The sequence below is a fragment of the Leuciscus leuciscus genome, assembly GCF_965113295.1.
Source record: "Leuciscus leuciscus genome assembly, chromosome: 20".
Taxonomy (NCBI): domain Eukaryota; kingdom Metazoa; phylum Chordata; class Actinopteri; order Cypriniformes; family Leuciscidae; genus Leuciscus; species Leuciscus leuciscus.
The window spans coordinates 6,762,850-6,788,176 of record NC_138744.1 but is presented as its reverse complement, the minus strand read 5'-3'; the positions used below and the strand labels follow the sequence as shown (position 1 = coordinate 6,788,176).

The 25,327-nt window shown below is 36.7% G+C and overlaps 2 protein-coding genes across 4 annotated transcripts in view; one reads left to right on the top strand and one right to left on the bottom strand.

Annotated features, from left to right (window-relative positions):
- The first annotated feature begins 10 nt into the window (after positions 1-10).
- On the top strand, positions 11-5,124 carry aste1a (asteroid homolog 1a). 2 transcript variants are annotated; one of them, XM_082148962.1, is made up of 5 exons: positions 11-82; positions 1,833-3,173; positions 3,250-3,463; positions 3,714-3,873; positions 4,202-5,124. In XM_082148962.1, the coding sequence occupies exons 2-5, from the start codon at positions 1,881-1,883 to the stop codon at positions 4,593-4,595; spliced, it is 2,061 nt and encodes a 686-aa protein (XP_082005088.1). In that variant the 5' UTR covers positions 11-82; positions 1,833-1,880; the 3' UTR covers positions 4,596-5,124. The 2 variants fall into 2 exon arrangements, with proteins under 2 accessions (XP_082005088.1, XP_082005087.1); XM_082148961.1 differs by lacking the exon at positions 11-82 and adding an exon at positions 1,037-1,439.
- atp2c1 (ATPase secretory pathway Ca2+ transporting 1) overlaps positions 4,989-25,327 on the bottom strand; it is a 35,963-nt gene continuing 15,624 nt past the window's right edge. For both annotated transcript variants that reach the window (XM_082148960.1, XM_082148959.1), the window contains exons 4-27: positions 23,743-23,832; positions 23,615-23,650; positions 23,379-23,440; positions 21,557-21,665; positions 20,949-21,104; positions 19,922-19,990; positions 19,752-19,827; positions 19,532-19,598; positions 19,312-19,436; positions 17,987-18,084; positions 16,421-16,516; positions 16,242-16,331; positions 15,319-15,423; positions 14,251-14,407; positions 13,574-13,744; positions 12,157-12,254; positions 11,753-11,803; positions 11,509-11,675; positions 11,324-11,392; positions 9,047-9,163; positions 8,789-8,936; positions 8,204-8,299; positions 7,822-7,963; positions 4,989-6,612 (exon numbers count right to left, since the gene is read on the bottom strand). In XM_082148960.1, the coding sequence (XP_082005086.1) occupies positions 6,491-6,612; positions 7,822-7,963; positions 8,204-8,299; positions 8,789-8,936; positions 9,047-9,163; positions 11,324-11,392; positions 11,509-11,675; positions 11,753-11,803; positions 12,157-12,254; positions 13,574-13,744; positions 14,251-14,407; positions 15,319-15,423; positions 16,242-16,331; positions 16,421-16,516; positions 17,987-18,084; positions 19,312-19,436; positions 19,532-19,598; positions 19,752-19,827; positions 19,922-19,990; positions 20,949-21,104; positions 21,557-21,665; positions 23,379-23,440; positions 23,615-23,650; positions 23,743-23,832 (2,517 nt within the window). In that variant the 3' untranslated portion in view covers positions 4,989-6,490. The remainder of the gene's footprint in view (positions 6,613-7,821; positions 7,964-8,203; positions 8,300-8,788; positions 8,937-9,046; positions 9,164-11,323; positions 11,393-11,508; positions 11,676-11,752; positions 11,804-12,156; positions 12,255-13,573; positions 13,745-14,250; positions 14,408-15,318; positions 15,424-16,241; positions 16,332-16,420; positions 16,517-17,986; positions 18,085-19,311; positions 19,437-19,531; positions 19,599-19,751; positions 19,828-19,921; positions 19,991-20,948; positions 21,105-21,556; positions 21,666-23,378; positions 23,441-23,614; positions 23,651-23,742; positions 23,833-25,327) is intronic.

The window sequence follows — 25,327 nt, the reverse complement described above, 5'->3', positions numbered from 1 at the left end:
GATGACACTCATACTGCATATGTTAGACCCTCCCCCCACCAAGAAGGCAGAAGACATATTCAACATCAGCTGCTGCATTGAGGTATGAAAGTACATTTTTTCATGAGATGTATTTTTGTCATACTGTCCTGACATTTTGTATGAATTAATCAAATTTTGAATTATTATTTTGTTGACTTCTAAGTGACATGGTTAGCATGTGTAAAAGTCAGTGTCAAGCAGGCATATGATGTTCTGTCATGGCTCATGATGGCTGATAGGGTTGGGGACGGTTGCAACAAGTTATAAATTGCATGTTTGATAAAAGTTTGTTGCAATGCAAATTGTTCCAATTCTTCCTGTCTGACACTTAAATATGGAGAGATTGAATAGCATCTGTAACACCTGCACACTGAATCTATGTAGGCCTATGTTCTACACATAAACAAACAAAACTCAATAACTGTTAATTGATAAATATGACTAAATAAATAAATAATAGGCTACAATAATATTATTGTATAAATAAATAATACTATAATATTATAGTAGGCCTAAAACAGTTCATATTTTCAGAATTCTATGCTCATTGAGACAAAAAGCTAAAGTTAATTAGTGAAATTTAAGGTATTTTTAACATGTTGCAACCGTCCCATGGTTGTTTTGCAACTGTCCTGGGTTGGGGTCAGTTGCAACATCTGGCTTCTTCCGTTTCATTTGCATTCATTTGTCACTTCACATTTCTCTAAAACAAAACAAGCTACGGCCTGTCAATCATATCTCTTAGATCAGGGGTGTAACTGCAACTGCAATACACAATGTGTTTTACACAGCAACAGGATGATGATTCATGCGATAGATAGCCTAGATAGATATTTTAGAAGACAGCTTATTATGCATCACACACACACAACTATATGTATATTTTTAGGTACAAAAACACTCACTATTAAGATTTTTATAAATGTTTTGTATATCAACATAAAATAAAAATAGTAGCCTAACAGAGATAGCCTTCTTTTAATAATAAATAGCATGGTCTATGAATATATATGTGTGTATATTTTATGTTACTTTATACATAGGCCTATTTAAAATACAAAACGTTCAGGACTATTAACAAAACGACTCTCGTCTCGAGTGTGTTTTTTTTACCATACAACAGAGATTGACTAATCTGATTTGTTTGATAGAATTATGTAGGCTATATAAAGTGTTATATATAAAGCTAGATTATGTGTTTTTGTAGGCTATATAAAGCCTATGTTGACATGGTTGAAGTATCCATGGCATCCTCTTGATTATGATGCTGCTGCCGCCAAGTTTCGATTTGCGATCCCAAACGTCATACGGTTAAGTTTCGGTTTCCTGTCTGTTTTATATAATAAGATCTGCGTATTATTCGGATAGGCATACATGAAGCTACAGACGCCTCACACACTCTCATTCCTCAACATTCGGTAAGTTATTTTCAATTAGTACTTTAAGATTATTTCTACTAGCCTACTTATTTCGATTACTGTCGTATTGTATTCCGACCAAATCAAGAACAATATTTGACTTTTGATTTAAGAGGAATTATGAAGTTGATTATTTATTTTGGAAAAACGCTCCATGCCTGTAAACATTTTGCATGTCATTATCGTGACGGTTAAAGGAAAAGAGATAAAATGACGAAATAACATTGTATATAATGAAAATGATGTAAAATATTTATTTATTTTTAAATGATATTAAATAGGGGTGAATTCAGGTTCATTGGGACACCTTTTCCCCAGTTATCTCAATGGCAAAAAAATTATGCATTCATTTATTGTATCTCAATAATTAGAAAATTATTCATGTTTTCCCAGCTCAAGTAAAACACTAAATTGCTGAAAGTTGGTGACTGTTTTGTCAACATGGGAGTCCAAGGATTGAAGACATACATTGAAAGCAGCGACAAAAATTATTTAAGGAGCTGGGCTTTTAGAGAAAAACGACTAATAATCGATGGATGTAACTTATATTATTTGCTGTACTTTGACTGCAATCTGGATCAGATGCATGGAGGAGACTATGATGCCTTTGAGGAGCTGATCACACAGTTCTTTGAGAACCTCGCAGCCTGTGACATTAGCCCTTATGTTGTACTTGATGGCGGCGACGACCACACAGACAAAAAATTTGACACTGTCATGAAACGAAAACAGCAGAAAATAAAGGAGGCCTATAACCTGTCTATGGGGAAGAAAGGGAGAGTCCTTCCTACACTCATTAAAAATGTGTTAAGACAGCTCCTTCATAAGCTCAATGTACCAATGGTTCAGTGTCTTGAAGAGGCTGATTGGGAAATTGCTGCCTTGGCTCAAGAGTGGGATTGTCCTGTTTTGTCCAATGACAGTGACTTCTATATATTCAACCTCAGAGCGGGAGTCCTGCCAATCTCACATTTCCAGTGGAAAAAAGTGGGAGTGGACAGACGGACAAACAAAAAATGCATCCAAGCCAAACACTTCACATTGGGAAAATTCTGTGCATCTTTCAAAATGAATGCTGAACTTCTCCCAATCTTCGCTTCCATCTTAGGCAACGATTATGTGAAGTTACAAAATATCAAGTACCCGGATTGGGAGGAGTACTCGGTAACCGGCATGGAAAATGCTCGTATTGATGGGATGCTTAATTGGTTATCCCAGTTTCCAGGGCCGAAAGAAGCTATAAGTGCCTTGCTGAAATTTACAGACGACGAAGAAAAAGTCATAGTCCATAAAGCTCTTTTGAAAGGAATCAAAGAGTACAAGCTCATCTCTGGCTCTCTTGCCCAGTTCTTCAAATCGAAGGTGATTCCACAGTCAATTTTGACAGGTCCTCTTCAAGTTCTACCTAAATGGACCTTGAGGCCTCTACTTCAGGGGAGGATGAGCTCCTCTGTTATCGATGTACTGGTACACCAAAGGGTTTCCTTGACGCCCCAGGTTGAAGACTTCCAACTCCCTTGTAGCAGTGAAATCTCTCGTCCCATACGCCAGGTGATTTACGGGTTACTGTTGTTGACAGCAAATAAACAAGCGTTAGCCGTTAAAGCAGTCACTGGCACAAGCAAGCGCTATGTAGAGGAATACGGGAGACAACACATAACACTAAGCAATCAGAAGGTTGAAGCCATACAGACCAAGGTGATGGAAGAACTTCAACTGGAAACATTAAACAAGGTAATGAAGATGTCTTGGCACTGTTTTCAAGTGAAATGAAACTGTTTTACAGTGTTTGTCTTTCTAATGATTCTAGGAACCACATGACGTGCGACTTCAGGTGTTCCTTGACACTTTGGGTGTGTCGTCCGCAATGTTAAGAGGGATCCCAGATGCTCTACAGCTGCAAATGTTTGTGACCCGTTACTGGCTTGTAAACGCGCAACCTCAGCCGTGCCAAGTGCATCTTTGGGGACTGCTACTGGGAATGGTCAATGGAAAGCTCACCAGTACCCTTAAAACAGAAACCGGTATTGACATTATCATACATCATCATTCTGTTAGATATTTTTTATAGCATGCAATAAAGTAATAAAGCAACCTCTGGCACATATGCCACGCAAAAAAGGTGATATGATGTAATGATTAGCTAAATGTCATGGGCAAAATGGCGAAACATTGCTGAGGTTTTCCGAAATGCGTGTTGAGCCAGTTCATAATATTTTGGAAAAAAGAAAGTCAAAACATGTTCATTTCTTTCTTTTTGGTTTTGGGGTTTAGACATGCAGTTGAGACTTAAAAAACTACAAACTGGTCGAGGAAGGATCTATTTGGAGGATGAAGCAGCTCATCTATACAGCCAGTGGCAGTCGTGCCTAAAGTGGAGTCTAAATCTCAACCGTTTACTGTTGGATCCGCTATCTGAACCAGAGTGTGCACGGTACAACATCCTTTATTACTCCTAAACCATCCTTTTCTGATAATATTTATCCTTTTGATCACCATTGTTACAAATCCCTGGTTCCTAATTGCTGATCCCGTTCCTCTCTCTCCACCCCGTGCTTTCCTGTCTGATCCCTACACAGTAGACCATAACAAGGCCCAAAATATAACTTAAAAATATAATACACAAGTTCTATATATAAAGAAATATTTTTATATTTTGTATATATATATACATACATACATACATATGTGACTTTTACATCTTAGAAGTGTCCACTAGTGTTGTTGCACATGAATACTAAGTGTGTTCTGGTGTTTTTTAGCTTGTACCGTGGAACACTGGTGCACCAGATTGTTGGAGAGCTCAGGAGAGGCATCGCTCTGGAGTCTCTGCTGATGAGGGGCTCAAGCGCTGAGCAACTCTTCAAACAGCTGAAGGATGCAATCGTGAGCTTAGTGGGTGAAGACTTCATCAAGAAAATGAAAACTGGGCTCGAGAAAAGAGATGCTGGGAAAACACAGAGTCCGCCTATAGATGATCTGAGCAGATGCTTTGATCATCTTTTGGATAAGGATACTGATGACACTGAAGATGATCTCAATGGGTTGAAAAAGGAGAACCCTGACTTTTTGATCACTGTCCGTACCAGACACAAGTCTAAAGATCGCAATGCTGATAATCCCTCCAAGAAATATGAGAGGAGATGCTTTGACTAGTAAAAACAAACAAAAAATCATTAGTTTGCAGTAATGCACTTACAATGGAAAAGGGCAAGGCATTGCACCAGAATGAACGTAAAAAATATGTCCACTGTATGATATCAGAATCACGTCATGCACAATCCTATTTTTGCTATCCTGTATTATTTACTGCATGACTTTGGTTTTCTGATTTAAATAATAATTACTTGATTATAAGATATTTGTATTTAGCTGTTGGATATTGGTATCAAGAAGGATACATTCTATTTACCAGAGTATTTTAAGGAACGTATTTAAAAACATGAAACTTTTAAATTTTTAATCATTCAATCACCATTTTAAACTTTACAGATTTCTGTTTTACCACATGTATGAACTTGCAACTTAAATAATCAGATTAGTCAGTGATCAACTTCAGATACAGATTTTATTTAATTTGTAAAAAATTTTATTGTACAATTGTGTTCTGAAATGACCACAACAGATTACTGGTTTCAGCTGTGCAAACCACAATAAAATAAATACAATCTCAAAAAATAAAAAACGCTTTTTACCTATCACCCTTCATTTAATTTGTTTATACTGTTTATTATCAGTGTATTACATTGTTTCGTTTTCAAAGCAAGAGCGATGCTAGAAAACAGAATGGGCATTAAAGAAATTGCACAATGTGGCCATTAAGAACCACTATCTGCAACACAGAGGAGAGATAAGATCACACACTGTAAAAACTCAACAGCATCATCTTTCCCTGTCCCACAGAAACAAGATACAGAGTTGGCAGATGGGAATAATTCAGTGCTGGTGGGCTGCACTGAGGTTTTTCGGCATGGGGTTAGTGTTAGTCTAATATTTCTGTACAGCCAACATGAGCACCCATTTAACCAACTACACCATTAAGCATTCACCTAACCAAGCACCAAACTGGTGAGAAAATAAATAACACTATAGATAAAAGCCAAAGTAAGGTGAAAAAGGCTAAATCTATCTTCAGATGGCCCAGATACCAGTGTATTAACATAAGGAAAGTAATAATATAGTACTGAAAATATGTAAATACAGAGGAACTGATAAGTAATTGTACAAGCCAGTTGTATTAACCATCAGTCTAATATAAAGGGAAAATAACTTTTAGTGCATGTACCTTGAAGGTCGTCGTAAGGTGGGACCCTGTAATCTCGTAATCCCATCATATTGTGGGATCCTGTATCTTCAACAGACTCAAAACAGGGCCTGTTGCAAGGTGCTAAATTTGGAGACATTTTTCTAAGTAAATGATGTGATGGTTTGGCACATCACGTACGCATTAATTCACACCCACAGTCTCATCATGACCCCAAACAAGTGGTCCGTTCCACCAAACACTGGAACACTCATGGTTTAAGAGGACAAAAGCTTTTTCCAACAGAAAATAAATGATTTTTCAAGCATAATTTAGATTAATTTTAGAATCTGGAATGCAGAAAGGCATTATCCATATTGTTCCACAAACCTCCAACCAGAAATGTTTAAACAATAGATTTAGAAAACACAAAATCCTTTTAATAATAATAAAAATAATAATAATAATAATAATACAGAAAAATCATAATAAATCCCTTAAATCATGAAATCAAAACAGCCACTGTATGGACATATACAGCATCTCATAAATAAAGTTCGCCCAGATGCTATGGGAAGTAGTACAGTCAATAAAGCAGCACACCAAAGTATCTCCTCCGGCAAGGGCGCACGTCAGATTGCTCCAAAATCAGCCCCTGGTCTTGACCTTCAAAAAGGAACTGCACATACAGGTCGGGCCTGAATGATCACTCTGGATTGTTTCGTACTGTATGAGACCGGCCCGAGCGACATGCTAAACCACATGCCGCAGCCCCACCCACCATCTCCTGCACGGGACACAATGTGTGTCATACATCATGGAAATCCTCAGTGTCTGCCATTTTTTCTCCACCTCTGAGTCGCTCTAATTTCTTTATAACTTCCGATACCACACAGACAGAGGACGTGAGGCCCAGCAGGAACAGCAGATCTGCACAGAGAGGACGGTGCATATATCAGTGAACACGTTACGTGAAATATCCTAAACACAATAAGTGCCGGTACTCAAATAAATTAACAATTAAATACACAGAAAAAATTATGTTCAAATTAATTACATAATATGGCAATAATGTTTTGTTGCTGTTAGAATTAAGAACGATTATTTTATTCGCTGAACATATTGAGTCAAAATATTTAAAATATGAAAATTAACATTTTGAGAGAATTAATATTTGGGGCCAGATTTAATAACAGCTTGCGCCAGGGCAAACCCTCTTTTGGCATTCAAAAACTACAGTCAGGATTTAATAAAGACATGCAGTGAAAAGCGCTGATAGTGCTGAAAAGGCATGGACATTATTTTTGTGGCTGACTTTATTGCATATGCATTTGTAGGAATTTCCCTTTCAGATGCTAAATTTATGGGAGGAAAGTATAACTGAATCACGTCAGGTGATTGATTAAGGTTTCCGCTAGTCAATTTACTAGTGTTTGCACCATTATTTACTGGCCAAAAAAAAACAGAGGCTAATCTGCGCTGCTCTTGATAGATTGCGTTGGTCATTATGGAAATTATCCGGCTGCGTCTGCGTTCTTTAATTTTCACGTCGTTAGTAGATCACATGCAGAACTTTCCATTCTGCCCTGTTTAGTAAATCTGGCCCTTTGTATTAAACTTGTGGATTTTTTAATGCTGCAATCATTAATGTAAACATGATAATCATGTTCTCTAGGACAGGGCTATTTACCACTAAAACCAAGTTTAAGCTGAAGTACAACGTTTTTTTAAACTGAAATAAAAATAAAGATAAATAGAAATTAACTAATAAAAATGACAAAACAACTAAAAATGGACAATCACAACAAAATGACTAAAACTTAAACTAAAATGAAAACATAAAAATTAAAGTTAATTCAAAATACTAATATATACTTATAATAGCGTATAAATAATACTAAAAGAACAAAAAGTTCTAGGATGATTCGAGAATGTTCCAATGAGCATCTTGAAATTCAATGGAAGCTAAGAACATTTGACAGAGTTTGCATGATCAATGTCACATATTTACTTATTAGAGAAGTAGAAATAGCACAGAATCGATTTCTTCTGTATTTTACATATTGTTTTTGGACTCCACTGCGTGTGATAAGAAAAATGTGGTGTACTATGGTTTCCTGTATTGTTATGTTTGCATACCTAAAATGCTGAGACTCTCTGTTTGAAAGACCTTCTGTAGTGGAGGGAAGTATATGACCAGGAGTTGGCCCATGATGGAGCCCAGCACAGCATAGCAGAACATCCTGTTACTGCATAAGCCCATCTCGTGCACCATCCGTGTCTGCAGGATGACAAAAACAGTGAAGAGAGACCTCTAATGATGTACTGGCATAAAATCCAGGCCTTAAAGACACCAAAACGCACATTGCCATTTTGAACTTTTTGAACAACATGACTCATATTCCCTACAGCAGGTGGCAGTGTTTAGGATTCTGCTCAACACACATTCTTAATACATCCCATGAGAAAGTAAACCAGAAACATGCTTGTGCATTTTATCGATTTTTGATGTTGCTTATACCTGTGATCGAGAACTGAGAGCGTTGAACATATCGAAGAACACAAAACAGGTAAACGTCATGGTGGTGTCCCGTGGGGTGATCTCGTTGTCACGGAGCTAAAAACAAAAATATTTATTAGACTTGAAGGGAAGTGGTGGGAGAAAAATAAAATAAAAATCAAGGACATGCTTTTGTGGTTCCTTGAAAAGCTTTTAGCATTGTTCTGGAGACAATTATTTCATCAGATTTAATGTACTTCATTTTCCAAAGCCGTTTCAATGCTACTTACCCAGAGAAAAAACAGTACTCAATCATTTTACAGCTCTTGTTTAAAGTGTTGCTAACCAATTAAAGGCTAGGAAAGGTAATTGCACTCCTGTACCAAGGCTCCAAATTAATTCTCAAGTAGACAGGCTAAAAAAACACCACAAAGGTAATATAGAAAAAGCACTGCATGATTCCTCTAACAAACAAGTCACAGTGTTAACAAATCGTTTAGTCATTTACCTAATGCCTCGTTTTGAATATAAATGGAAAACAAATGAAAAACAAAGCAGAACACAAATAATGTGCAGGGAGGCCTTCATCAGCTGAATACTGCCTACCTCTCTCCAGAACACAAACAGAGTGCCGCAAACGATGATGAAGGACGACACAAGGATTTTCACTATCAGACTGCGTGTGATGATGCTGTCTCGGACGTTCCTCGGGGGTTTCCTGATCACGTCCCGATCAACAGGCTCCACTCCCAAACTAGAAAAAGATTTAGAATTCATTCTTATTCAGACTATCAATATTCTTGCACCAAAAAGAGTTTTCCTGACCGATGGTGGTGATAAATCTGTTTGTAATCAATTTATTACCTCTGGGCTGGCGGCCCGTCCATGATGATGTTGATCCAGAGGATTTGCATGGCATTCAGAGGGTTGGGGAAATTCATAAGTGTTGCCAGGGAGATGAGGGTAAGGGCAGCAATGCTCCTAAAGAAAGTGAGCACAAAGATTCAGAGATTATTTTATCATTATTCATAACCTGGCTCGTCTCAAATATTATATTTTAAATAAAATAAAAGATTAATTTTACATTTACTTATACCATACAATAATTGTTTTCTTGTCTATATATATGTGTGTGTGTGTGTGTGTGTGTGTGTGTGTGTGTGTGTGTATATATATATATATATATATATATATATTATATATATATATATATATATATGTAATAAATGTAAAATGAATACAAAAATATATAATATCTAATATATACAATTAAATGTTTATATAATCACATATAAATAGTATAATATAAAAAAGAAATGAATAATTCTGTGCATCAAGGATGCATTTGTTACAAAATAATTCTATTAAGAAACACAAGTGTTTTCAACATTATTAATAAGAAAAAAGGTTTTTGGACGATCAAATCAGCATAATAGAATGATTTCTGGAGGATCATGTGACACTAGCAATGTTTCCATTCCATTTTTATGTGCATTTTGAAATATCGCATCAGGAACACGTGATGGAAACAGCAAATGGAAAAATCCCTTAATTCACAAAAAAGTTTGTACGCTCACTTGAGGTGGTTTTTGAATAGTTGGTAACTAGGTTACCAATACCACCGTCATCCGCTCGAATTACTAAATGGAAACGCACCTAATTCGCAGTTGTTGTTTTTTCTTTTTTTTGCAAACTTTGAAAAGATTTGCTTCACGTTTGGATGGAAACCTAGCTTCTGAAAACTGCAGGCATGAAAACAGGTCAGGGGTAAAAAAGGTGAGAAGGATGCGGCAGCAAAAAATCCAATCCAATCAACATATATATATATATATATAGTGCTTTTTAATGTTAAATTCATCAATCTGGTGAAAATTAAACAAAGAAAAATTATTTTAGTTACAGTGTCTGTCTACATTACTACTAGGCCTACATAATAATAGTTATAATTATTAATCCCATGATAGTAATAGCCATATATTGTAAAACAAATGCACTGAAAAATAAAGGAAACTTTCATAATTAGTTTTGTACTAATTTCTATACTTGAAAGAGTATATTTCTATACTTCACATTAAAGGTGTGATTGGGCTAGCCCAGTGTCAATCAAGAAAATAACCAATGGGCCGCTGATCTACGTGTTTCATGGGGTGTCAGAAAAAAAAACTAACGCTGACTTTTTATTGACCAATGCATTACACACTAATTACGCACTAACCCAGCACCGCCAATTAAGCAAAACAAAACGAATGGGCTGCCGATGTACGAGTTTTATGGGCCGGTAAGACAAAAAACGAAACAAAAAAGTATGAGATGTATCGGCCCAAAAAGCACGTCGGCCCACCGGGAATCTCCCGGTAGTCCCGATGGCATTAGACTACATGCCTGGACGTGTGTGACACAAAACAAAATCCTACCTGTAGCCTTTCACCATCCACTTATTTAGCTGCTGTCGCATCAGTTGACATGCCATCTCCTTTCCCCTCTTTCTTTTTCTATTTTTAGCCCCCGACAGCTTTTTTGCGTTATCCATCTTTTTCGACGACAACTCACTAACTGTTACTTGTTCCTGCTCGCTCAGCGCTCACGGCGCCCGCGCCCACTCGCGATATTATCCCGCCCTCTTCTATGTCAAAATAATGACATTGGCAACATCGCTGTCTGTATCTGACAGGACAGTTAACATTGTAAGCTAACTTACCTCAGGCTTGCTTTCCGACATGCGGTTCTTTGTTCGGCAGTGTGTCATCAGACTCGCGGTGTTAAAGACTTTGAAAACAATTCTGCCCTACTCTGACTCGGATTGGCTGTCAGGTTTCGGCATTAGGAATGATGATTTTTTAAAATCATCATTTAGGTTTTTTAAAGCTGCTAAGTTTATGGTAACTATAGAGATATAGCGGGTAAATGCTGGCCACGACCACGACCCCCCCCCTCCTCCCAACCCATAAACATTTTCTCATCGGATCTGCACAAATCACGTAGGTGACCCATTTTGGTTTTAAAACGGCGAATTTCGCCGAAAGGTGAGGAGTTTTCATGCCTGAAACTGGAGTAATGATGCTGAAAATTCAGCTTTTCCATCATAGGGATAAATTACATTAAAAATGGTTTTATTTATATTATATAAATATGCCAACTCACGTGCTCAGCTGAAAGCGCACAAAGTTCTTAATGTTGTTGTAAATCCCTTTCCCTTCTTCAATGGCAGACCTAGAGTGAGAAACAAAGGCTTGAGGACATGTGTAAACGCATCAGATGTCACATCAACAGTCCGCAAAATTCTGATAAAGCCACAAAAAAAGAAAAAAAAGAAACCGTATGCTCACAAGATAGTTTGAAAGTCGTCGTCTACGAGGATCATGTCTGCTGCCTCTTTGCAGACATCAGTGCCGGTCTGACCCATAGCCACACCGATGTCTGCTGCCTTCAGAGCCACCGCGTCATTAACACCGTCTCCCGTCATAGCCACAACTGCACCGATGTTCTGTAAGGACTGAAGCCAGAAAAACAGGTTAATAAACATGGCCATATGCGGAGTACAATCACAAACAATCTGTTTGGTGCACTCACCTTGACTATCTTTAACTTGTGTCTAGGGCTGGCTCTGTAGAATACCGCTATCTGTGGAGACAGGTAACACATTCATTTCATGCTGCTTCTTAGGGCCGGTTCACACAGAACCCGTTTTTGCTGTTAAAAACGTGAGACAGCATGTCAGTGTTTTAACTTTTAACTTGAGCGGCAAATTTTTAAAACGCTCATCCGTCTAGCACGTGTTTACATTGAAACAAAATAGAAAAGTAGCGCAGTGGAATGGAAAAGACCAAAAGGCTGCTCTTATTTGTATCAGCTAATGTACAATGCTCAAGACTGTTCAACACTTGTGGATTTGAAACCCATCCAAAACTCAGCTGTGGATCTTTTGGATCGTAGTGCTGAGAGGAAGCTTGGAGTGTGTAAAGGCATGTTCATACCCTGGACACTATCTGAGAGAGATGCTGGATGTCCATCTGGTCGACTTCATCTCCAGACAGAGATTGAGAACCTTTGGTATAGAGACCCAGTCGACTTGCTGTGGTGGAGAAAGGCAATAGAATAAATGTATGCGAGTAGAGTGTCATATTGAATATTCATGATATATTCACGATGGCTTTGCTGATGCTGCAAAATTAACTATTTGAAATGCTTTCTACTTGGCCATTAAGTCTACTTAAATTCGTTCTTCCTAGTCTTGCTACTCATAAGAATGACAATATACGTGTGCGTGTGTCTGTGTGTGTGTGTGCGTGCGTGTGTGTGTATAATAACAAAAATACATATTGTGCATATATTTATTTAAAAATAAGCATATTCAGAATGTTTAATGTCAGAACTAAAAAGTTAAAATCTATAAAGGCATCTTTTATTTTACACTTGATTCAAACTTGTGACTTCAAACTCAAAAACAAAGGCATTAGAGTTAGAGTTAGTAAGTACAAAATCAATTTCCAAGAATCACTTCTTTCATGAATTGATGCAAAACTGTGATTCAACAACATTATTACCAAAAATGGCATTTGTAATGTATTCAAATGGTTTAGTAAACATTGTTTATACTAATAATATATTAATGTTTCAATTTAATTGTTTGTCGCTACATTGCTGTGTCTATAAAATGATTAAATATTCTTCCTTGTGTTCATTTACAGCAAAAGAGTATACTTTTTTTTACTTTTTAGTTCTGACATTAAAGGGTTACTTCACCCAAAAATGGAAATTCTGTCATTAATTATTCACCCTCATGTCATTCTAAACCCGTAAGACTTTAGTTTATCTTCGGAACACAAATGAAGATATTTTTTATGAAATCTGAGAGTTTTCTGTCCCTCCATAGACAGAATAAAAGCCTCAATTTAATCTGTTCATCATATAAAGCGATCGAGTCTCTTCAGAAAATTTGGACTAAATCACTCAATTCATATGGATTACTTTTACAATCTCTTTATGATCTTTTTGAAGAGTCAAAGTGGTAGTTGCATAGCTGTAAATGGAGGGACAGAAAGCTCTCAGATTTCATTAGATCTACATTTGTGTTCTGAAGTTGAACAAAAGTCTTAATGGGTTTGGAACAACATGAGGGTTTAGTAATTAATGAAAGAATTTTAATTTTTGGGTGAACTATCTCTTTAAACATTCTAAGTCTACTCATAAATATATATATATATATATATATATATATATATATATATATATATAGAGAGAGAGAGAGAGAGAGAGAGAGAGAGAGAGAGAGTATTGTCAAAAGTCTGAAAAAATATCTAATTTGGTAGCTATATTTTGATGTTATAATTGTTGAAGATGTAGAGAGACACCGCTGAGACAGAATAGGAATAACATGGTTGAATGTCATACCAATTGACACTGCAGTCTCTTTAGAATCCCCTGTGATCATCTTCACTGCCACTCCAGAGCTGATGAGAGTCACCACAGCCTCTTTCACTCCAGCTCTGGGAGGGTCGATGATGCCCACTAGCCCCAGGAAGGTAAGAGCGCCCATCTCAGATCCAGAAGCAAACGCCAGCACTGCCAGAGGACAGATGAAGAGCATCAGCTTCTGCCAAAACCTGCTTGATCTCAATATTATTACTGTGTCCTCCATGAAATGTCTTTAATTAAAGGAAGCTAATAGAGAGGAATGTCAATAAGTGAAAGCACTTCTTCTGCATCCTCTGAGACAACTCAATCTTATCTAAACAAGCCAAATGATAAGCAGGCCAGCTGTAAGATGGAAAAAAGCCTTACCAGGGAGCAACTAAGGAGACACTATAAGAGTTGACACAAAGAACATGCGCGTCATTTCGAAGTTATGTGTGATTTGATAATGGCAGGAAAGCTGTTTGACATTAAGTCACAGTTCGGAAAACCAAAGGAGCTGAACATTTCAGGAATGCTCTTAAGAATCATATAAGCTGTGACTGAAGTTTAAAGCATCCTTAAAGAATAAATGTATTCATTTCTTTAAAAAAAAAAAAAAAAAAATCTTACTGATGTTAAACTTTCAAACGGTACTAGTGTAACAAGTGCTGTACCTCTGAGACCCGCAGTGCCCATATAGCTCTTCTGCTGCTGGTAGAGTTCTCTCTGCTGGTGAGTTAGAGGCAGATTGACGCCTTTACTGTTGTAGGAAGTACAGAAGCGGATGATCTGCTCATAGGCGCCCTTCACAAAGAACATGGCAGGCTTATCCTGTTATTTAAATCAGATGCGAGGAAAGATATAATTAGTTTCGTATAACCAGACTTTTGACCAGAATTCCCTTTAAGGCAAGTCATTTCACTCGGTGGCCATCTTATAAACACCTCTCGGGCAGCTTTTTCAGTCATGCAAGAATCCTATATGTTTTAAAGGAGGAAACATCAAATTCTCCAAAGCTGTTCACCAAGCTTACGATTAAATTTTTATATTTTAAATCACCAATGAAATCTGACAACTGTCTCATAAATGGTGTTTCTTATGCTCAAATAGCGTTAAAAAAGCTTATTTTTTAGGCTAGACCAGCCAATACACATGTGCTGTCTTAAGCAAGCATCTCAGAACAGCAACCGGAGCTTCTAACGGCAGCTGAGGTGCTGTGACGACTTAACCTATCGTCAATTGGCTCTTTTATATAGAAGACGGGACTTATTCCTTATGGCGGGCCAAATGAATATGAGCACATAAAGTCATAAAGTCTATGGTACAGATTATTTCCAAGGCATAACACAGAAAACAAAGCAGTGAATCTAACAAATAGTTGTTCTTATGCAGCAGCCTGGTACCTAAACACACGGCGGACTGATAAACAGTTGTGCATCCTGACTTCCATAAACTGCATGAAGCTGGCCACACAGATTGGATCTTAAGATTTCCAGAGAGTACTTTAAGAGCACTCAGTCTCAGCCTGAGAGTAATAATAAATAGCTAGCCAAGTGGAAACACATTTGGGCGCTGTCCATCCATTTTAAGACATGTTTGTTAAGTAAATCAATAGGATCAGCAAAGTGAATGTAAATTTCAACATGCACTATTGTGATATTGCCAAGGAATATCAGCTCCAATTACCTTCCACCATCTACTCTAAGTTTACAAAGTGCTTTATGTCATGTGGCACAGCTTACTTGCTGAGTGCGATGGACGACGCGGACTGCCATCCACTTCTGCTCTGAGGAGAAGGGAATCTCTTCCAACCGCACAAACTCCTGCTGCAGTCCCTCCAAACCCATCTATAAACAACAGAAAATAAATGGACATGTGGTTACATACTCAGCTCACTTTAATCCTTAAAGGAAGATATAGAAAATCCAATCTAATCTCAAAGAGACTGATCAGATCCGGTTCCATGAAAAACTCTGATAAAACAGAGCGGATAGATACAAAATCAGAATATAAAAGAAAGGCAAGGTCATATAATACGAGACAAGGTCTTTGCCGCTCATGTGGAAAACTGAAGCAAGGATGCCTCAACAAACATAAAAATGAAGCATTGTAGTGCCCAATACAGCAAGTGAAAAGTCTGAAACTCTTTCACACTGGCCCCTGTGCAATTCTTATAGTTAAGGGCCTGACCTAGAACACCCTAAAACTGTGGCTTTGAGTTTTGTGAAGACAAGAAAAATGTAAAAATCTAGTTATTTTTAACCTTGTATTTGAATCACAATTCTCTCAGTTTAAACCCCAAGTAAATGTCCCTGTGGTGAAAACAATATTATTAATGTACCAGACGTTAACAACCGGGACCCTCAAGGGAGATGCTGTTGCCACAGCAAACTGTTCTATGGGGTGTGAAAGCGTGTCTGCTCATCTTAATTAGCATGAGTGAGCTTATTCAAACACTCTGTTTGCCAAAATAAGGTGACACGAGGTGACAGACAGTACCACGCAGGCATTATTGCCACAGGCTGCCTCATGTTTTAACAGGTGGGAAGAGCCAACACAGGCATGTCCAACCATACTATTCGGGTTTAGTTATGATGTAGTTGCATGTGATATCACAAAAGAACAATAATTATCAGAATATCACGCAGGACGCAACATACTGTACCTTCATAGCCAGGGCGATGAGGGCGCCTTCGGTAGGGCGGCCCATTAGGGTGTTGCTCCTGATCAAGGCATCATTGCACACACAGCCAGCCTACAGGATTTCAGACACCAAACGAAATGTGTCACATTTATAGTATCCAAAAAGCTCTGCTTTTCATAATATTTACTTCTTAACCTCACCTCCACGATCTTGCTGATGGAGGTGTTGGAGAAACCATGCACCACCTCACCATCCAGCAATACCTCGCCAGAATTATTGTACCCGACGCCGGTGACCTGTAAAAGAAGCTAAATCAGTTAAGAAACATCTCAACACCTTAAAGTTAACATGAAACAACATTCACAACCTATTTAACTTAAATAGTATGGCATTTATAAGTGAAACAAGAAAAAAAAAGTAGGATGGGACTATGTCGAATTAAGATTTATAGAGATATAAGACTTTATTTTTTTAAATAAACTGAAGGAATCATGAATCATTCTTTCCAAGGAAGTTATTATATTTTGAGGAAAGACTTTAAACTTTAACATACACGCAAATGCACTGTCACACAAAGCTCGAACACAGACGATGGATGACTTTTAGCAGTCTTTTTGACAGTGCTCTGTTTGAAGCCCAGAGGGATGTGAAATAAAAAAGCATGATGTAATAGACCTGGGAGAAGCGACCTAGTAAGTTTAAATAGTGAGAGACTCAATCTACTCCTCAGCCGAGTGCTTTGAAGATTTATTAGAGCACGCCGATAGCACAGCAATGAATTCAGGACTTTACACTGATGCCATCAGGCATCTGAGACACTGCTTCTGTTCCTGGGAGAGAAAACCAGAGGCTTCTCTTCAGATCCATAGGGCTGATGAAACACTGCAGCATTAACACTTCAGATTGCATATTTCTAATGTGGTAATGGCTTTAGGACAAACGAGACCTAACAGAGCAAGGCACAACAATAACAAATTTTGACCGGTTCAAAGTTTGGAGTTGGTAAGATTTTTGTAATGTTTTTGAAAGAAGTCTCTTATGCTCACCAAGGCTACAATTATTTGATCAAAAATACAGCAAAAGCAGTAACATTGTGAATTATTATTACAATTTTAAAAAGTTGTTTTCTGTTAATATATTTTAGATAGTAATTTATTGTCATTAAATAATTTTCAGCACCCATTACTGAAGTCTTCAAAGTCACATGATCCTTCAGAGATCATTCTGATGTAACGATTTAATGCTCAAGAAAGATTTCCAATTATACATTTTGAAAACACTAGTGCTGCTTAATTTTGTGGACACTCTGATAAATTTCATTAATTGAAAGTTCAAAAGAAAAACATTTTTGAAACAGAAATCTTTTGTAATATTACAAACATATTTACTGTCACCTTTGATAAATTCAATGTGTGTTTGCAGATTAAAAGTATTAATTTAAGTTAAACTTTTGAACTGTAGTGTAAAGACTCATTCTAACTGATGTTCCTAAGACTTTCACTAGTCATTCTTTCAAATTGAACCTATCCTTGTGTGGCCAGCCAGCCACTTTGGTAACAGACATCATCAGTTTTGAGAGCAAATCGCTGCATTTATTTTTCCAATGAGGGGTGGAAAATCTTCCTAAAATGGGAGCTAAGAGGACGGTTTAACTACCAATTAAAATTAAGTGCCCAGCAATCACATATGGCTTTAAGTGTTTGGGTGTCCACATTCTTTGGTCATGTAGTGTAATTTTACCCTCCTGAAAGTTTCAAGGCTCTTACCTCAGCATGCTGTCCATCCGAGCTGAACAGGTGAGTAACTGTCATCTCATTTTTAGTGAGAGTGCCTGTCTTATCGGAGCAGATCACATTACAGCAGCCTGGAGAGGAGAGGGAGGTTTCTCAGTTTAATACAGACAACAAAGATATTCTGATTTCCATGAAATCAGTGCAAGAGAAAATGCAAATGAGACCCAGTATTAAAAATACTTGTCCAAGACACCTACACAATGATATTTTCACATATTAACACAAACTGTGTGGAGTGACAACACCCCTATGATAAAATTTAAATGTATGGCCTTTAAGTGGTAACAGTTTTACAATTGGGAAATGGCTCTAATAATATTTGAGTTATAAATAGATTAAATATTTTTTGTTTTATTAAAAAAGAAATAATGATGTCAAATAATGAAATATATTTTATAAAATGTTTATAAAACAGTTCCAGTCCTGTATTGTGATTGGTCAATCCAATAAGTTTTCTATACCAAGACACTAAGTATTCCTGTTTTACCATCTGCGATTAGTTCAGCCCAAACTTACAATCAAATATAGTTTTAGAGATAAACTACTCTGCATGCCGCACCAAACAATCCTGGTCCTGACTATGTCCACAATATAGCACATCTTTAAGTGCTACTAAGCAAAAGCGTTGTTTCATTATTAGTAAAAAGCCATTAAGTTCATCACATGATTGAAAATGGTAAAATGTTACTGACACCCAACAAGAGCATTTTGGTCTGATTGAATGTGTTTACTCCGCATTATATTAATGCATGTTCAGTGTGAGTGTGGCTGGTCATTTGACTCTGTGGGCTGACTGATTCTCATGACTGATGATTATGTAAGGCCACAGAGGGGAGAAACCACCAAAGTGACTTTTTTGTTCTCCTGTGAGCTGGTCAACAGGAAGGAATTTCCTGACACAAGGACTTTGTCAGAACATTAGATGAGAGTTCCATTGACAATAGAATACAGATCATTTACAGCGTGTCCTTTAATTCAATTGATCAGTGTTTTGTGAACATTCCCAACCCTTTGCAGATAGCATGAAAAACAACTTGCTAAATAAATTCAATGGTATTTTGCAAAAAATTCATTGCGACTTGATTAATTCTAGCCAAAGTAGGTTTGCGTGTCATGCCCTCAGACTCCGAATGTGGGCATGAATAACTGCCGACTACAACGTGCTTTGAGAGAGAAACCATTAAAACTTTTTTCATGATAAACAATTTTGGTAATCTACTGGGTCACCACATGATGTCCAAAGCAAAATCTGGGTCATGAACCAAAACCACTGGTTTACGTCACAATGTAGAGCATACCCAGAGTCTCCACTATGGGCAATTTTTTAATGATCGCTCGTTTCTTCACCATCCTCATCACTCCCAGGGCCAAAGTCACCGTCACCACGATGGGGAGGCCTTCTGGGATAGCTGCCACGGCCAGGCTGAAGAGAAGAGCAGAGCAATGATGCAATACTTAAAAGACTGAAACCTGCACTACACATCAAGTCACATGCTTCCAGGCTAATTAAGGACATACCTGACGCCTATGGTGAACATGTCTAGAATATTCTTCCCCTGAAGCCATCCGACCATCATGATCACCCCTGAAAATGGAAATATATTAGTGCCATCACAGAGAGCGAAGGCAGGTATGACAGAACAGAAATTAGGGTTTGCATATTTAATGAGATGTTATGTATCACTAGCTCATGAAAGTGCAATGAATGTTAATTGGACAATCTTAACAAGATGTCTACCGATTATCCCAAAGGAATAAAGGGAGAGCTGTTTTCCCAGCAAATCCATGCTTTTCTGTAATGGGGTTTTAGGAGCCTGTTTAAAAAGCAAAAAGAAAGAAAGAAAACATTTAAATATGAAGCAAATGTGTTTTTTAGAGCATCAATCTCTCTGGTTTATGCTTGATTACCTCCTCTGCTTGCATCATCTTAAAAACTTCACCAAATTCAGAATTTTCTCCAGTGCCTATGACAATGCCCTACAATTTAAAAGCAAAATTATTAAAAATGTGTGCAAATGATTAATCTCATTTAATGAGAAAAAGAAAAAATGTCTAGTCTCACATAGATTCTTTATACTTTTTTCACATTTTCTAATTATGTATGGAAAACAGAAGAATGGATAAATAACCAAATAAATAAACAAACACTATTTAATATGATAAAATAAACAATTATTCAATATTTATTTTTATTCCACTAAAAAAAATACAAAACAATAATTAAGTGAATATCTGAGTACTTGGACATCAACAATGAACGTTCAGGAGAACAATAACTGTGTGACTTGACTTTGAACTTCAAAACTTTTCACACAGATCACAATTCAGTGATAACTATAAACAAACATGTCTAAAAGGGGCATTTTTTACATTTTGCAAATGGTTATGGTGTTATTATTGGTGGTGCAGAACTTGTCAAAAGTTTTGGAAATAATGTTTTTGAAAGAAGGCTGCATTTATTTAACCAAAAATACAGTAAAAACAGTAATATTGTAAAATATCATTACAATTTAAAATAATTGTTTTCTATTTTAAAAATTTAATTTATTCCTGTGATGACAAAGCTGAATTTTCAGCATCATTACTCCAGTCTTCAGTGTCAATCATTCTAATATGCTGATTTCCTGCATTTTTTTTTTAAATTATTATTATTATTATTTTCAAACTTTTGACAGGTGCTGTACCTTGTGGTCCGATGCATCAAATAGCAATTACAAAGATGTAACAGTACCTTAGCCTTCCCACAGTGCACCAGCAAAATTTTACCTTATTGAAACATTTACTCTTTCAAAATGCAATTATACTGAAGAAAAACAAAAACATGCAAGCAGTGGGGGATATGTATAATTTTATGAATGAAGGCAGCTTGAATTATGAGTTCTTTGAGGACCTCTATGGAGGGGTAGATTCAGTTCAGGTCTAGATGTAACTGTACCTTGGCTTTCCCACAGCGCACCAGCGTACCCATGAAGGCAATGTTACTGCGGGACGTGATATCGCCATTGGTGGCAGACGGCTGATGGGCAGAGGTCTTGGTGCAGGGTGTGGTCTCTCCTGTCAAACTGGACTCATCAACTGTCAGATCCAACGCCTGCAGGGCAGGGAAGGTTCAGCTTCACTAACAGGCCGTTAGAACATTGCTGCTATTTCAAGCACAAGAATTTCCACCACTAACTGCCATTGGAATGTGCAATTCAGAAAGACGCAAAACACATATTTGTCTGGCATGTGTTTGACTGCAACAGTGTAACAGTAATAGTTTACATATGCATCACTTTCCTATTAAGTCCAATTCTGGATAAGCCATCATTTTATATAACACAAAAGTAACTTTGTTTGGACATTCTGTTACAGTGAATATTCTGAATTAAATGTCTCTAGAAACTGTAGTATTGGCTTAATCTGTTTATGGCAATAATAAAATAATTGGAGTTTACATAATCAGAATATGACCAAATTATAATTCATAATGGAATATCGTGCATAAAAGAGACACATGGAAGAGGAGAAAGAGACAAGGATATATATATATTCATTTCACACCTCGAAAAGACGCAGGTCAGCTGGGACTCTCTCTCCGACTGATAGACAGACGGTGTCTCCAGGTACAAGCTCTCGAGCCAGAAGATGCTCCAGACGTCCTTCTCGAACACTGGAGTACAAGGAGAGAGGAGATGAGTTGGAAAGAGAAATAAGAGAGGGCATCAGAGGGATTGAGCGTTGAACGGTTTGAAATTAGGCCACTGCAGTCGTGTGGAGAGACCTTGAGATTTGTGCCCTGCGGACAAGATGGAGGTCATATACTTTTGTGAATGTAGTTCCAATAGTCTTGGCAATAAAAAAAATGCTTGTTGCCAGAATCAGAGTGGCAGAGAAAAGGAGGATAACACATTGTGGTGCGCGCTGAGTGCTGTTCTACAGGTGTTTGAGAACAGAGCTCAAGACTGTGGAAGGGACCAGTTTTGAAGTGCAAATATGAGACTCTGTGTGTTTGAAATGGAAATTACACCTCCCGTTCTAACTCTCCATATGTTGTCTGAAAGGCTGTCTTTTTATCCCACATTTGGTGGGTGTAAAGCTCTGGAAAATACACCTAAGACATCAAGACCTTACCCACAGATAACCCTCACATATCAAATAGTAAAAAGAAAAGTTAAAGAAAGAAGCTTATTTTTTTAAGTCTATTTTTAAGGTAAAATCCAGGATAACAATAGATAAAACAACTAAAAACCTACATAAGATGTTTAAGATTTATTTTAAAAAAGAACTGAGGATTTCAGTAGAATGAAAAACTGTGTTCTTAGAAGATTTTAAATATCACAGTCCAATAAAATATGTTTCACAGCGCGTACCCTGGTATGAGGCACGTTTGGTGGATCGTCATCTGATAGTAAAAATGTGTGACTAATGTATGCGTTTACTAATCATCATCAAAAGTAAAAGACTTTTGTTCCAGAAATTATTCAAATGAAACACACTACCGTTCAAAAGTTAGAGATCAAACTTTTTTTAAAGAAATTATTACTATTACTCAATGAGGATGCAAAATGATCAAAATGGACAATAAAAATTTAACAAAGGATTTTTAAAGATCTCCATTTCAAATAAATGCTGTTCTTTTTAACTTTCTATTTGGATCCTGAAAAAAGGCGTACCACTGCTTCCTCAAAAATATTTTTTAAGGAAGCAGGAAAAATTAAGAAGCACAATTGTTTTCAACAATGATAATAAGAAATATCACCAAACCAGCATATTAGAATGATTTCTAAAGGATCATGTGACATTGATGACTGGAATAATGGCTGATGAATATTCAGCTTTGCCAGCACAAATTTTAAATTGATATACTATTTCACAATATTACAGTTTTACTGTATTTTTGAGCAAATAAATGCAGCTTTGGTGAGCATAAGAGACTTACTTCAAAACAATGGAACAGTAGTGTAAATACTTTCCCAAAAGCAGGATTGATTTGGTGTAATTTATTTGTTAAACCTGAGCCAATTCTAATAGCCACTTATTTTTGACATATACTCTATTAAAGGGATACTCCATGAATTTCTTTCTTCTGCTGAACAGAAAGGAAGATATTTAGAAGAATATCAGTAACCTAACAGTTTCTGGTCTCATTGACTTCCATAGTATATTTTTTTCCTTCTATGGAAGTCAATGAGACCAGAAACTGTCTGGTTACTGACATTCTTCTAAATATCTTCCTTTCTGTTCAGCAGAAGAAAGAAATTCCGACAGGTTTGAAACAACATGAGGGTGAGTATATGATGACAGAATTTTCATTTTAAAGTGGAGTATCCCTTTAAAGCTGTGGAAGGTAAAGCACTTTTTGAATTCTGTAGATAATGCTCACCAATGGCATTCTGGAGGCACAAGTTTCCCTAGTTCCTCCAGCGATTTTTCTGAGCGGTATTCCTGAAATGAAGCAGAACAGAGCTGACAGTAAATGTCCACCACACTTACACTCTCACATACACCTCTTTTTATAGACTTCGAGTTTTTCCAAAGTATCTCAAAAGTATTCTGACATTTGCATACGCTCTCAGGTCAATAGCTTCAGGTAATGGCATCAGTGTATGTTGGATTTACCTGTACAAAGGCAACTGTAACAACGATAATAATGGCCTGCAAAAAGAATGACACAAGAGTGTTAATAAACTGATCAAGTACTTCAAGGAAATCAAAAGTCTGACAGAGGGGAGCGAACAGGAACTTACCACGGTGATACTGACGGCATCGTCAAACTGATGCATCAACACGCTGATGACAGCGGACGCCAGCAGCAACAGGATGAGTGGGTCTTTAAACTGGAGACCAAAAGAAAGAGAGAAAAAAATCAGAAAAATCAGACAGCATGGGTGCGCAATGCTTTTCAGAATTCATTGAATCCCACATCTCAAGGTGAAGGTCTGAGTTTATCTGCCTCTGGGTTTGAAGTACAATAATCAATGTAAGCTATACATGACAGCAAGAAATATCAACCTCTTTGTTATATAGTCTGCTTTTTCAGATATCACAGGTACATACGCATGCGTCTTTACAGACAGCAAGAGACCACAGCCCGACACGATTTGCAGTATTGGTCTACAGTGCTCAGACAAATTTTCTATGCTGTAAAATAAGTTAGTTTAGTAGGAAAAATCCCAAAAGAGTTGGGTATTTCTATTGGTTGACGTAAATTACTTATTTTGAAATGTACATTTCAGTGAATCAATGATTTCATTATTTGTTTGAGTTATCACTAAAAAAATATTAAAAAATGTTTTAGTGTTTGGGATCAACAATACTATTGATCAGCATTACCAACCGTGGACGTTTTCCACTAGAAACAAACATTGATGTATTATTTTAATCTAATACTGCGAAGCTGCTTTGATACAATCTGTATTGTGAAAAGCGCTATATAAATAAACTTGACTTGACTAAAAAAAGTTAAAATTCATCATTTGCTAATTTAAATGTGAAATCTCTTTCAATTAAATTTTGAATCCCAGATTTGCAATAGTGGTAGTGGTAAAATTTAAATATCCATGTATTCAAAAAATTTTACAACATTTGTCAATCATTTTATTTGTTATAGTGTAATGAACATACCAAATAGTGCGGACATAATTTTTGGCCAAGCTGTCATACGAAGAAATTATGAACACAAGCAAAAAAAGAGAGAACCAACGAAACATTAATAACTGATTTTAGTCAATGTATGCTTTTTGCCTAGTAAAATAAAACCTGTTGACAGACTTTTAAAATATATATTTATAAATTTTATAAATACATTATAAAAATAATTTTGTCAAATAAATACTTTAACCACGTTGTGTTTTGTTCTTCTCTCATATTTAAAATATTACAAATATTAAATATTTTCCTCATATTTAGCTGGTTTAAAAAAACTTTTAGGGTTATTAAAAACAAATATATCCCCTCCAGACATCACTTTTAGCCACTACTGAATAATTATGTGGAAACTTTGTTGTTTAAATAGAAATTTACTGAGCAAATACAAATTAAGATGTACTGATTATTATCAGAAAGCTGAAAATGATTTGCATATTTTTTTATCTGCATCACCCAGCCCTAGGAGAGACATGTGTCATGCAAAAAACAAATGATAGACAGGGTATAGAAATATATTAGTTCTCGTTCTACAAACACCAGTTTTATAGTCTACTGAAAAGAAAGGCCTGGTTTCAGAGACAGGGCTTAGACTAAGCCAGGATTAGGCCTTCGTTCAATTAGGACATTTAAGTAGCTTTTATAAACATGCCTTAGAAAAAAACATTACTGGTGTGCATCTTGAGA

What these genes read in the sequence shown, in the direction of transcription:
- aste1a (XM_082148962.1), top strand. Translation starts at nt 1,881, where the DNA reads ATGGGAGTCCAAGGATTGAAGACATACATTGAAAGCAGCGACAAAAAT. An exon ending in AACTGGAAACATTAAACAAG is followed by an intron (nt 3,174 to 3,249) that starts GTAATGAAGATG and finishes TAATGATTCTAG; the next exon opens with GAACCACATGACGTGCGACT. An exon ending in TCTGAACCAGAGTGTGCACG is followed by an intron (nt 3,874 to 4,201) that starts GTACAACATCCT and finishes GGTGTTTTTTAG; the next exon opens with CTTGTACCGTGGAACACTGG.